Source organism: Gymnogyps californianus, chromosome 2, assembly GCF_018139145.2.
Source record: "Gymnogyps californianus isolate 813 chromosome 2, ASM1813914v2, whole genome shotgun sequence".
Classification (NCBI taxonomy): domain Eukaryota; kingdom Metazoa; phylum Chordata; class Aves; order Accipitriformes; family Cathartidae; genus Gymnogyps; species Gymnogyps californianus.
In genome coordinates, this window is record NC_059472.1 from 142,779,682 (window position 1) to 142,792,505 (window position 12,824).

Sequence of the window (12,824 nt, forward strand, 5' to 3'; positions counted from 1 at the left end):
AGCCCTCACAGCACACAAAAGAGCAAGCATGCATCCTGGATTTCAAAGAAATAGGAGGAAAGGGAAGTGAGTGTGTCTGTGTGTGCTATCCTGCCATTTGAGGGTGATGTGTAAAAAGTAGAGCAGATCATATTTTTTCCCAGTTATAAAATTTTGGAAATATTTGGACCACAGAAGTAGGTCAAATTTGACTACTTCCAAACTAGAACTTCAAAATATATTGACTTAACAGCTTTTCTTTTTACTTTGCATGTACAGTTTTGACTTTTTTTCCAGTCAGTTGTATTTAATCTGTCACAGTAACTTGGGTTACTTTGTCCTCTCAAGTTTTAGGAGATATGAGGGAAGGGAGGATGTTCTCAGATGGAAGCCAGCCACACTGGCACTGCTATCACCCTGTCTGCAAAGCTAGCATGGTGGTACACCAAGATTCCTACCACCCTCTTGACTTTCTTGATTGCTTCAACAAGCCCACCTGGGAAAACCAGGTGATAATTAAGACTAAATAAAACCCGAGAATATTTGTTATATAATTAACTGAGCTGTACAACTAAGATGGGCTTCAAAGAACTACTCTCAGCTTAAGTTACCTATAGACAAAAAAAAAGGTGTTAGGAAGCTTCCACAGGAGATCCAGAGCAAAAAGTTAAATGCTTAAAATCAGCTGTCATTGACAGTGCAAGTTTTGAGCATCTTCTCAAGGCAAAATCCACAGCATCCTTATTCGCATTAACCCCTTCCTAACATCCCAAAGTAACAGTCAAAGAAAACTGGTCGGTACCACTTCTGCACTGATTAAGGGAACTCTGAATCAAGCTTCACAAAACAAGGATGACAAACAAGCTATATCAGATGAGAACGGATACAAATCACCGAGTTTAGCACAGCTAATATATCCTTATTTACAAGGCTTCCTCCATTCATTTTGTTCTTAGTTCACTTTTCAATTAGCTCCAACTAAATCTGCTGCCAGCTGAGAAGCTGTGGAAGTTTGTGACAAGTGGCCCAGACCTTAAAAATTCTGAAATACACAGTTCCAGATTCTACAGCTGTATATCCCACAGTGATGAATTTTAGACTCCACTGTCATGGCTTGTATTTTAATAAATGGGTCAGAGGTGGAAGGTCACGATATCCTATTACCATTCTCTGAATCATCCAGTTCCCCTTCATCTCAGCAGAAAAATGCGATACATTATCAGCTTCTTTTTTTTACATTGCTTACTCGAGAGGAACATTCCGAAGTAAAATAATGTGGATATTCATTTTCATTGCTTTGAAGAAGACAGTAAAGGTCAATTTCTAATTTTGAAATGCTACTCTCTTCATATTGATTATAAAGCCTGAAAGCAGTAACTCCACCCATGCTGCAAGAAGAGATCCTATTATGAAGCATGTATTTCAGCTCCACATAATTCCCGAATGATAAATCTCGCACCTCTCCCAGCAAAAACTGAAAAACTGAACTAAAATGTTTGCAACACAATCTTCAGCCTGTGGAAAAATACAAGAGAAGAAAAGGAGCAGTACTGTCTCCTGAAGGAACGGCCTGACCCAGACAACTGTGCCTACAGCATCCAGCAGCAGGTAGACCAAAATAAAAAGCAGGCTGTGAAGAAACAGAAAACAAAAACAAGGGAGGAAAAGAAAGAATGGTTTTTTTTTTCCCTCACATATATAACTTCAATGTAAGATGTATTTGCTAACACTTTTCCCACTGTTTTGATTATAACTGATGTTTTTCTTCCTATGAGAAAGGTATTAGTGCATCCTTCTTATTGACTACAACGGCTGCTGCCATATTTCATGCCAGTACAAAGATGCAGGCTACTGAAAATATTTTCCAAGTATTTCAAAGTTTAGAAACAATTCATGCTTAAAATCTTCAGCAAAGTGCTGTGATCTAAACATAGCATTTTACTGTACTGGGATTTTTTACTTCCCTGAATACATGACACAGTTAAGGAAGAATTGAATCTTTACCAGAAAAGATGGGAATAAAAGGCAGCAAAGCAAAATACTGCAGTAGCCTTGTCCTTTCAGGCTGCCTGTCTTCTCAACTAGCAAGCCTCTTCTGAAGGCATGGCGCCATCATTTGCAAATAAGGATCATTCTCCCTTTGATATAAGGAGTGATTTATATAGATATTAAAACAGAATAGTATCTTGTGTCTGGAAAGAGACTGGTGGTGCTTAATTTAGGACCCGTTTGTAAAGAAGTTACAAATTTGCAATAAACTAGTGGTTTTTTCCAAAGGAAAAAAGAAGTAGTTATTGTGCTGCGGACAAAAGCATTGAAAACAAAGGCACTGTTGTGGATCCAGCAGAAGCATGTGCACGTCTTCATTGTTATACTTGTGTCTGAAGAACCAGGCTGTTTCATACCATATTTCTAAATAAGTTACACACATCAGGAGAATTAGGATAATTCATTCATGAACTTTCTGTGTTAAAAACACACAAAGCTGTTCTGATGATGTGTTTATGAACGATGACTGAAGTCAGCAGCAAGAAGATGGTCACGTGTCTCAGGCACAACTTCTGATGAAAACGGACATCTTTCATGGGAAGCATTTTATCTTTATCTAGATGTGGGTACACGTCCGACTCACATTAGACATTCTCTGGGTTGATCAAAGCCAGTACGTGACTCTTCACAAAGGATTCGGTTGTTCGGGGGATGGTGTTAATTGGCTTTCTATGCCAAGTCTTAAGGACATACAGGAGACACATGCACACACAATACATATACACACCCACACACTCCTTTCCATACATGTAGCAATGTATCTCCTTCAAGGGGAAGAGATTTAACACCAGGAAAACAGACAACTTTCTCACATCCTTATTTTGCATTTACCCAAAGTTGAAACTAGTTCTGCTGAGATACAACAGTCACCTAGTAGTTTAACATGTGCAAAAGACTATGGAGAAAACTCAAGCTGACTGGACCGGTTCAAACACTGAGTTGCCACCTTGCTCTGGTACTTTCAAAATCCAGGACACAGCAGTGGAAAAACACACACAAACACTCAGAGGTCTTGACAAAGACAAATGTCTTTGTACAGATTTAAAGTCCCCACTTTAATCACAAGGCTAAACAGTACTGTTGCTAAGATTATTCCTTTCACAAAAGGGAGATGTAACAAAGAGAAAACAATTTGAAGAAGTGGCTAGGTTCAGGAGACATTTCTTTGCCTCAACACCAGATTATATCAAAGTTTTATTTCACCAGGTGGCCATGGAAGGTATTGGCACTTGGAAGGGTGCCTTGGGGTCTCTAAGCAATTCAAGCTGAGATGCCATCATTTGCTAGCATCTCCATTCATATTAACAACCAGCTAGTATCTGTATCACCAGTTCAATTCACTCCAACTGGGATATGGTCACAGGGTAAAAATTAATGCTGCTTGGAGCAGGATTAACTTAGCTCTACATTTTATGGTGGTAGCATGTGCTATAAGGGGAGGTTAAATTTGCATACAGCATAAAAAGACTGACCCTCACCAACTTCCACTCAAACAAGAAAGCCATGAAGGCTGCATAAGGGTTCTGTATGACTTACAGTTACATATTATAGTTATATATGAAGAAAGGATTGCCACCCTCCTTTTATCCTCCGTAGTTTGTAATTGCGATCTTTTTTCTACCCTTCCCGTCATACTATGAGGGACAGCGAGAGCAGCAGATCAGACAAATCTGTAAGGCAGCAGTTTCGACTCCTGCATTAAATAGGGAAAAGAAGAAATGTTTTTTGAGCAGAAGAAAACTGCTCAGAGCAGAAGGTCCCAGTAGGGCCAAAAGCCAAGTCAGAGAGCCCTGAAACTCAGGTCAGAGGAAACGGTAGGCAAATGCCTTACTGAGAAGGGTTCAATAGCACCCTTGAACTAATGGATTTGTAACCTTCTAGCACTGGAACTAGCATGAGATCCCTCATCCAACACCTTCCGTGTGAATACTGAAGATGCACAGACCACTACTTCAGTGGAAGTAGGGCAGAGTCTGAAAGGTCTACCATTAAGCTAACCGATAACAAGGATGAGGAAAGGATTCTCGATGGTGAAATGATGATATTAAAAAAAAAAATCCTCAAAGTGTCACCTCATTCTTTTCTTGCTTGAACTGTGCCCAAGAACAAAAGCCAGAAGGTCACAGCTTGCACATCAAAAGTACTGAATGAAGATTCAACTGATACAGCCATGTTCCGTCTCAGCAGGCCACAGATAAAATATTGGAGGGGGAATGGGAGGAGGACAGAGGAGACTGAATATTCTGTAGAACAGATTTAGCTCTATGAAGCTGGATAGTTTGGAATTTTCATTTGTAATTTTCAGAAAAGCATGACACTTTTTCCCACATGATGGGACTTCACTATAGAGTTTAAAATTTATATCATGATTCTCAAAGGGAAACACCATCATTTATGTTGCATTTATGTAATCCCAGCTCTCCTGAAGGTTTCCTAATTGTGAGAAACACTAATTTGTTAGAGGATAAAAAGAAAAAAAAAAGAAGGGGGGGGAAGGAAAGACTATGTTCAGCCTATGAATAGCAAGGAACAAAGAAACAAGCAGGATAGACTTTATCAATCTCTACCATTTCTGGGCACCCTACATGGACAGAAGCCTTCGTTTGGTCCACCAAAAAGAAGTGAGGAAGGAGCACAGCGCAATTTGGACACACTGAAAAGCAGCATACAATAACATCACAGTCACCATTTGCACTGTATCTGAGATTGGAAAACTTATTAGCTCTCCCACGTTCATCTGAGATGACCAGAAATTCAGTTCACCTGTTTCAGCCAGTCAGTCCAACTGCTTTCAGAGAAAGGCAAATGAATACTGTCAGTAAAAAAAATTAGCAGCCAGTCAGGGCTGGGGAGAACAGCAGGAGAGAAAGCAGAATAAAGACGAAAGCTCCTGTTGCTTCGAAGCTCCACATCACCGAGGATCTAACATGCTTCTCTCAGACATACGCAAATGCACACAAACGCACATGCAGCAGAAAGCACAAATGAAATATGGTTGAAAATCTGAGCTATCAAAAAAACATTCAGTCATAAAAACTCCAGAAATTGAAGGTAATTTTTCTATTATTAATGTACAGTAAGAATGAATATGCACTTTTCTACAACACGAGAGTGTATTTAATAATAAGTAACATCCAAAAGTCTTGGAAATTTAAAAAGCTGACTTCATTTCATAAGAAAGGTCCCACGAACATCCTGTTCCAAATGTACTGTAGTTTTTGAAGCCCAACGTGTCTTAATTTGGAAATCTTGTATTCCCCTTTTATCTTGAGGAAGCATACAGTTTGGGTAAGGCTGCAGGATGCCCATAACAGATAGAGACCAGACAGAGAAATTAAAATTGCTGGAGTTTCTTTACTTCTGAATACTTCTCGACCTTAAATATCCCGCGACAAAGTGTCCCAGAGGTTCTTGGCTTGCGTGTTTTATTTTTAACAACACTGAAAAACAAAGCTGTTATGACTACAAGCTGCATTGGCTTTGCAGGGACTTTACAGTTAATTGAGCTGTAGCTATTTAGCCTGCAGTAGGCACCAGCTCTGCCAACTCTGTAGGCAATGAAAAAGTTCCCCAAGCTACAGCCAAGCTACTGTCCTTTTTTTTTTTACTTAAATGCTCCAAAGCAATGTGGCTTTTGGGGAGGGTGAACTTATCCTCAGACTTTAAAAATGTAAAGACACAAAACCCCTATAGCAACTCATGTGACATGCATGCTCAGAATAGTTACATCTCCATAACCTTAAATGTAATCTCTTGATTACAAGCCCTGAGGCTTGTTGAGCCAGACACATGTGAAGCTTTTAGGCATTTCAGTTATGGAAATTTAAATTTCTTGACTGGACTTTGTGAAGGAAATGTGAAAGTCCTCCAAACTCCTATCACTCAAAAGAAAGCAGCTGTCAAGCTTCCTTAAAAAAAAAAAAAAAAAGTTAAAAAAACTCTGCATAAAAGGAAGAATAGGTTAACTTTTCATAAGAGGATGATTTAACTTCAAAAAAAGAATAATTTACTCTTTACTGGCAGACGAAGATGGGATTCCCATTGCAATTTTCATGTTTACCTTCTACCAGTAGATCAACCAACAATGACTCCTAAAAAAATAGGCAGATATTGTTTCACTGTGCCCTTGACCTACAGCATACAACCTTCCAGACCTACTCTAATACAATGAATAGGAGGCTTATCACCGTGAGTCATCTAACTAGTGCCATGAGGTCATTTGTTGACTTAAAGTTGTCAAGATCATTATGCCATATATCAGTCAAAAATCACTGAGCTGGGAAGTGCATGCAATAACTCAGGTAATAATTCAATATGAGGTCACAAGAATTATATCTACTGAGTAAAAATATAATTTTCTGTAGCCCTTCCTTAGATGGTACAGGTACAGACTGTGCTATTTCTCTTGGATAATAGAGAAGCACAGCTGCTTTACAACATTTGCAATATTGTTACTACAAAGCAGTATTTTCCATTGTGCACCCATTAGGAACACCGTGCAATAAATTACACGTTCACTTAGGTAAGAGCTCTCTCTTGGCAAACTGCTGATCTTCCCTGTACTTTTTTCTTAGCAGTTACTCCACTTCCATTTTCCACAGATAAAACTTTTGTGAAGATTTATCCCCTCCAGCCCGACAACTTCAGAAGGGGAGGCCTCAGAAAACCTCCCAACCTCAGAAAGTCTGTCCAGTGTGGGGCATAAAGGCAGACTCGCATTTCTTTCTTAAAGACCCTTTAAGGTTTTCATTTTTTGTTACTCTTCTTCCCTCCTACCACACAGTGAGATATGGATGAAAGAGGCCTGAAACTTTAAAGACTTTTGAAGATGTTTTGTGGCCAAGAATTAAGCATCTCTCCTCCCTGCTCTATACAAATGCATTAATTTTTCTCCCACAAGTCACAAAACAAACTTACTCAGTATGCATGCTGAATTGCTTTTTAAAAATTTAAGTTAAAGAAATTCATTAAGCAAATCCTGTGTTCTTCGTAATTTTATAATGCAAGACAGCTCGCTGTTTCCAAAGCATTCATGTGCTATTTTTGCACACTGCTATCCACACACAGCATTACGGTAACAGCCTTCAACACTGGAGTACATGGAAAATTATTATCTGGGCAACTGTCAAACCGAAGATGTAGAGACAGTCTCTGACCTGAACACTTTTAAATGTGAAACACAAATAGGTACAAATACATACTAATTACAAGATGTAAATACAAAAACTAATAAAAAGAGAGAAATAAACTAGAAGTTGCCTAATCATGGCATTTACAAAATGACAAAGTACAAAAATTCCTACAAAACATGCCTGGTTTGGATGATGCTTTGAAACATCATCTAGGCCTATGGGAAATGAAACATTACCATATACTAAAACACTATAATAGAGTTTTATTACTAATAGTAAGTCAAATTAAGCAGATCAAAGGAGTGGCGATATTTCCAAGGGTGGAAAATGAAAACCAAATACAAAACAGTTTTCATGATTAGGATGGGGAAGAAATAATTTTACTGCCCAAGAAAGGAACACAGTAAGCAAGTTAACCTCACAAGCAAGGTAGCGATAAACCAAGGGATGGTTGTCTACATACATACCCAAAAAGCAAAATCTTTGTCATGCTGGATATAAGGAATATTATTACTCAGAAATCAAACAAGATAACTACAGAACTGTAAATCAAGCTGTTTCTAGAATCAGAATCTATCGCACAGTTCAGTATTTAGCCTAGATGAATATATGATATTACAGGAAATTACAGGAATGAAATATCTGAGATAAAAGTTAAGGTCAATGAACTTTTCCACTGGCTGCAGTGGATTTAATAACACCTCAAGTCTGATGCTGAAACATCTCTGAACAGCTGATAATGAAAGTTACAGTAAAAGAATAAACCACACCTACACTCACACAGAAAATAAATCATTTACTAATCTGTATTCTACCGAATTTAGTTTAAATGAGTAAAATAGTGTGTAAATGACTTTCAGACTCCATGCTGTCTCAGATATCACAGTTGCAGGCACAGTTAGAATACAACAGTAATATGGTGGCCTGCACCACTCACGTATTTGTGATCAGAAAAATCACATAGGTTTAACCCACTCAGGTATACGCATCCAATCAGTTGCGCTTTTTTCTCTTTTTTTCCTTTTTTTTTTTCTTTTTCTCAGGCTGTTCAAAGGTAAATTAGGTTATGCCAGACTAAGTGAGTTAAATTCAGAGTGAAACATCCTGTAAACTGCATGCCACTAAATGAAAGCATCAATAAGTTGGTACAACTGACTCAGACCAAGTTGAAAGAACATTTAGGCTACTTCTACATTTTATTCTAGAAATTCAATAGAGAGCTGAGCAGCACTGATAAAAAAGCCACATTTACCTTTCATTCAAACCTATGTAACTTTGATAAATGGTAGAAGACACAAACCCACATCTGCTGTAAAATCAGAATTACTTTGTAAGCTTTAATCGAAGTTTCAGCTAAACCTCCCCCAGTCATTAATTATGATTTTTCTTATGCAGCTTCACTGGGGGATTTTTTTTTCTACTTTTCCTTCCATTTTTTGTTTCAACCAAGTTAGTGCTTGTTTCCGCAGTCACATATTCCATATTTATATCTTGCATTTTCCTACTTCTCTTAGTCTTTTTTCTTTGTAGCTTTGTTTTTCTTTGAGCTTCATTCTGCTGCTGTCACAACAGTAACAATATGCTTGTCTGTACACAGACAGCTACAAAATTCCCTCAGCATGACCACTGCTTAAGATTTCAGCCTGTAACTTCCCCCTAATTAACATCACACAGTATCCCCATTAGGAGCACAGCACAGGAATGCTATTTTCTCTCACTGCTTTACCCAAGGAGCCATGAGAAATGTTAAACAATTTACTTACAGTAGTTTTAATTTACAAATAACTAGACTTCTGCCTGAATTTGCCTTGCATTGATGGAAAATTAGAAAATAAGGAATAAGTCAAGGCCAAAACCTGCCTGGTTTCTGCATTATGAAAGACTTTGGAAAGAAACGCCCTCCAACAGACCTCTGGCTCATGATACCATACTGGCATTTTTTGATTAGGGCAAAACTACTCCTCAGATAACTGAAATTAGAAGTTGATCTCATCGTCAGTGGTACTTGTCCTTGTTCTAATTGTCCCAGTCTAAATTATAGGGCTGGAGCCCTCAGTCAGCCAACGGAGATCAAGAAAAATCTGCTTAACACAGTGTCCCATTCTTACTGTTTTTCCATATCAAACTTATCAGATAACTTCAAGAGCATATACAAGCATTTCTTTTTTCTTTTTTTTTTTTTCATCCATGTAGCTGAGGTCAGCCATGGCTGCATTACAGAACCCAGCATGTCCAAGATGGATTAGATGCTGCTAAGAGGAAAGCAACAGCTTTCTCAGGTCCTGCTAGTGAAGTCCACAGCTGTAGTGTTACTGTCAAATAATACGGGTCTGGCACAACATCGCTGAGATTACCTTCTGAAAGATACATCTGTAATACAGCCTTCCTTACTTTTCTGGCCCTAATATTTGTTTCTGACAAAATAAAAACAAACAGCAGAAAAGCCAAAGCTTAACTAGATACAGATTTTTCCCTTTCCCATCTTACACATCATGTATGTCTGACTTCTACATGATACAAAACATACAAGACTATATTTCTACTAATAGCTCCTACAGATCCGAATGAAGTTCCACTACCCAGGAGACAGGATTATATTTACCGAAAAAAACCCACAAACAACCAACCTATAACCTGAGTTTGACCCCACCTAACCAAGAGTCTACAAAAGCTGAGAAAAAACCCTCTCATTAGCCTAATACTCTTTGGATCTAGTCCCAGCCTAGATGAGTACTTAGAAATGCAACGGATGCATACAGTCCCATCAAAATCAGTGAGACACCGCATACTGAAGAAAATATATATTAATTAATTACTTTAAGAGCTTTTCTAGACAAGAGCTTTGTTCTACTAATATTAAAGTACCAGAATTTTAACTGGCTTCAACCACAGTGCTGTAGTCACAGCTAAAAGGAAAACTTCTCCAATGACAGTGTGAAAAGTATTTTCATGCAAGTGTGCCTTTATAATTAAAAAAAAAAATCAAGTGGAAAAATCTCTGTTCTTGCTCCTAACGAATACTTATTTATGCTGAGCTCACACAACAAACTATTTATGAAGGAAAACACATTATACTGTATTTGACAGTCCTAATGCTATCAACTTTCATCTAGAGCAAGCTCACGTTAAAAAACCTTTTAAGTGTCACTAAAAAGGTGCAAGAAAGCCTTATCTACTATTTTCTTATTAAATCAGTACCATATCAACTAAGAACCTGGAGAACAATAAACATATTTGAAACACAGGCTGTTACGCCTTGAAGCTGGCATTACAAATATTGAAAGCTGTGCTCGTAACCCTCTGCATACCTTGTTATCATGGCACAGCTGCGGGGACAGACAGCTCACAGATAAAATATATATCATTATGAATAAATGTGTCAGATCATTCAATAATTATTATTCAAACAAAGCAGTACAGAAGAACTGCTGAAATTCCTTCATAAATTGGCCACCTACAGTTTTCCTTCCTTTGTGAAAGATCCCCCTTTAAAATGCACAAGCTTGGGAGGGAAATCCACAGTACTTCAAAGGCTTCTAACTACAGGGTGTCAATGACATGAAACATGGATTTTTTTTGCCCAGTCCATCCCAAAACAGGCTCATTGTACAGACAGACATACGGCACATGGACAGCTGCAGGAACATATTCAGGAGCAAGGGACAAGGGAGCTGCAGCTGCAGGGACTGCAGCTGCGATGGTCACAAAGCCACACACCTCCCATGCAGGGCCATGCTGTGGACCCCGTGAGGGCTGATGTTCTGGTACCTCCCTGGCTCATCCCACCTCGGGAATTATGCAGAGATAGTCAGCACAGTTTTAAAAGGTTCCTCAGAAGCCACAACAGTCTCATCTCTTTAGTTCACTACCAACTTCAGCTGAGTCTGAATCAGTGGTGTGATGGTAAATTGTTTATTATTTCTCCACCAAGGCTCATTTTTAGTACCTTCTAACAGAGGAGGCCCACGCAGAGAAGGCACATCCAGCAATTTCTGCAAAGGAGCTCAACACAGGCAGGCTCAGATAAAGCAGCCATCACTAGGACCATGAGAGGCTGACAAGGAAGGATAAAGGAGCAGAGCAGAAAGCATAACTGGCGTCTCTGAGCACACTAGGTAAGAGTCATTCCCAAGCCATGCAAGTTAGAGTCCATGGGGAAGGTAAAACAAACAAAAGCTAGTCCAAAACTACACATAGGTTCTAAGATGCCTGTATTTTTGCTCCCTGATCTTCTGATTGCCTTCATCAAGAAACGCTTTTCTTCGCTTCATGCTGCAGGTATATGAAAAATTACATCTGCCTTCATCTTAGGTGCTGCCTGCAGGCAAGAAGCATGACTTACACAGTTCCCTCATCTTCCAGAGTGACTTCTCACACCCACCTTAAGCATGCTCCTAAGTACTCATTTGTATAGTAAATCTAACAGGAGCCAAAGCAGAAGCAGAGCTGCATTCCTTAACAAGAACTCCCACACCAGAGGCTTTGTTTTTGAAGCACCAAACTTTCTTCCTACTGAGAACATAACCATATAATTTGAATTCTCAAGCTATTCACTATAGCATGGCACAGAAATAAGAAGTGCAATGTAATTACAAAAAATCCCCATGTATAATCATTAAATGTGAGTGCATACCTTCCCTGATAGCGGTAAATGGGGTTCCTTCCTCTTCTTGTAATCTAATCACCTTCAATGCCACCAGCTTTCCATTTACCCTGAAAGGGAAAGAGGGGAGGGGAAGGAGAAATAAAAACCAAAATTAAAGCAGAAACAGTATTTCTCATAATAGAACTTGTTTCCCATCATGTACTTATTCAATTTCTTCCTGTCAATGCCAGTGATTCATTTATAGCACTGTAAGAAACACTTCATAGCTTCCATAATGTCAACTTTATATTTTCACACTCAGATGCAATCCAAGAAATGATCTCAGTTTTCTGTGAGTCAGTCTGTTTCCTTCCTACCACAGCACTAAACTGAAGCTTTGTTAAGAAGTATCACATTGTAAAATACAGTTTTAAAGTATCTGTCCTTTATTTGATCAAATTGTCCAAAGAAAAAGGCATCTGATTTTCATCAGTCACCTCACTTGCAGTATATCCATATTTATACTGATTGTCTCCTTCCCACTGCATCACACCCATAATTACCACCCTCAAAAAGCTATGGAAGTTCAAGATGGGAAATATTTTTTAGGTCATTCTGGCCATTTCCTGTTAGGGCAGGATTGTTCTTAAGGTGCATTCTTGACTACATGGCCCATGCTAGTTTTAGATTATAATGATTGTCATTTATAAGATTAAAAATACTTTGTGCTCCAAGGGACAAAACTTCACAACAGGTCACTCTAGTTTAAAATCTATTTGGCTGGTTTTACTTTTAGCATTCAAAATTTCACCACACATGAATCACATTCAAGGCCTTGCAAAAAATCCAGTTGGTTCAGTTTATCCAAATTAAATCTCACAAAAACTGAATGAAAGATAAAAACTGATACCAATTACCCTCCTCAAGAAGAAACTCATACTCTGAAACTTTAACAGACTCCCCAGGTATGACAGGCAATGGTGAGGATAGATTAACAAAAAGGCATAATACAGTTGCCAAAAAAAATTTTATTATTATTGCAATTTCTTTCTGTAAAAGCAAAATTAGCCTTCACAGCC

General features: G+C 38.5%; 1 protein-coding gene across 2 annotated transcripts in view; it reads right to left on the reverse strand.

Moving 5' to 3' along the window:
- The window catches only part of CDK14 (cyclin dependent kinase 14), a 319,176-nt gene that overhangs the window by 202,777 nt on the left and 103,575 nt on the right, over positions 1-12,824 (reverse strand). For both annotated transcript variants that reach the window (XM_050890973.1, XM_050890975.1), the window contains one exon: positions 11,794-11,873. In XM_050890973.1, coding sequence (XP_050746930.1) covers positions 11,794-11,873 — 80 coding nt within the window. The remainder of the gene's footprint in view (positions 1-11,793; positions 11,874-12,824) is intronic.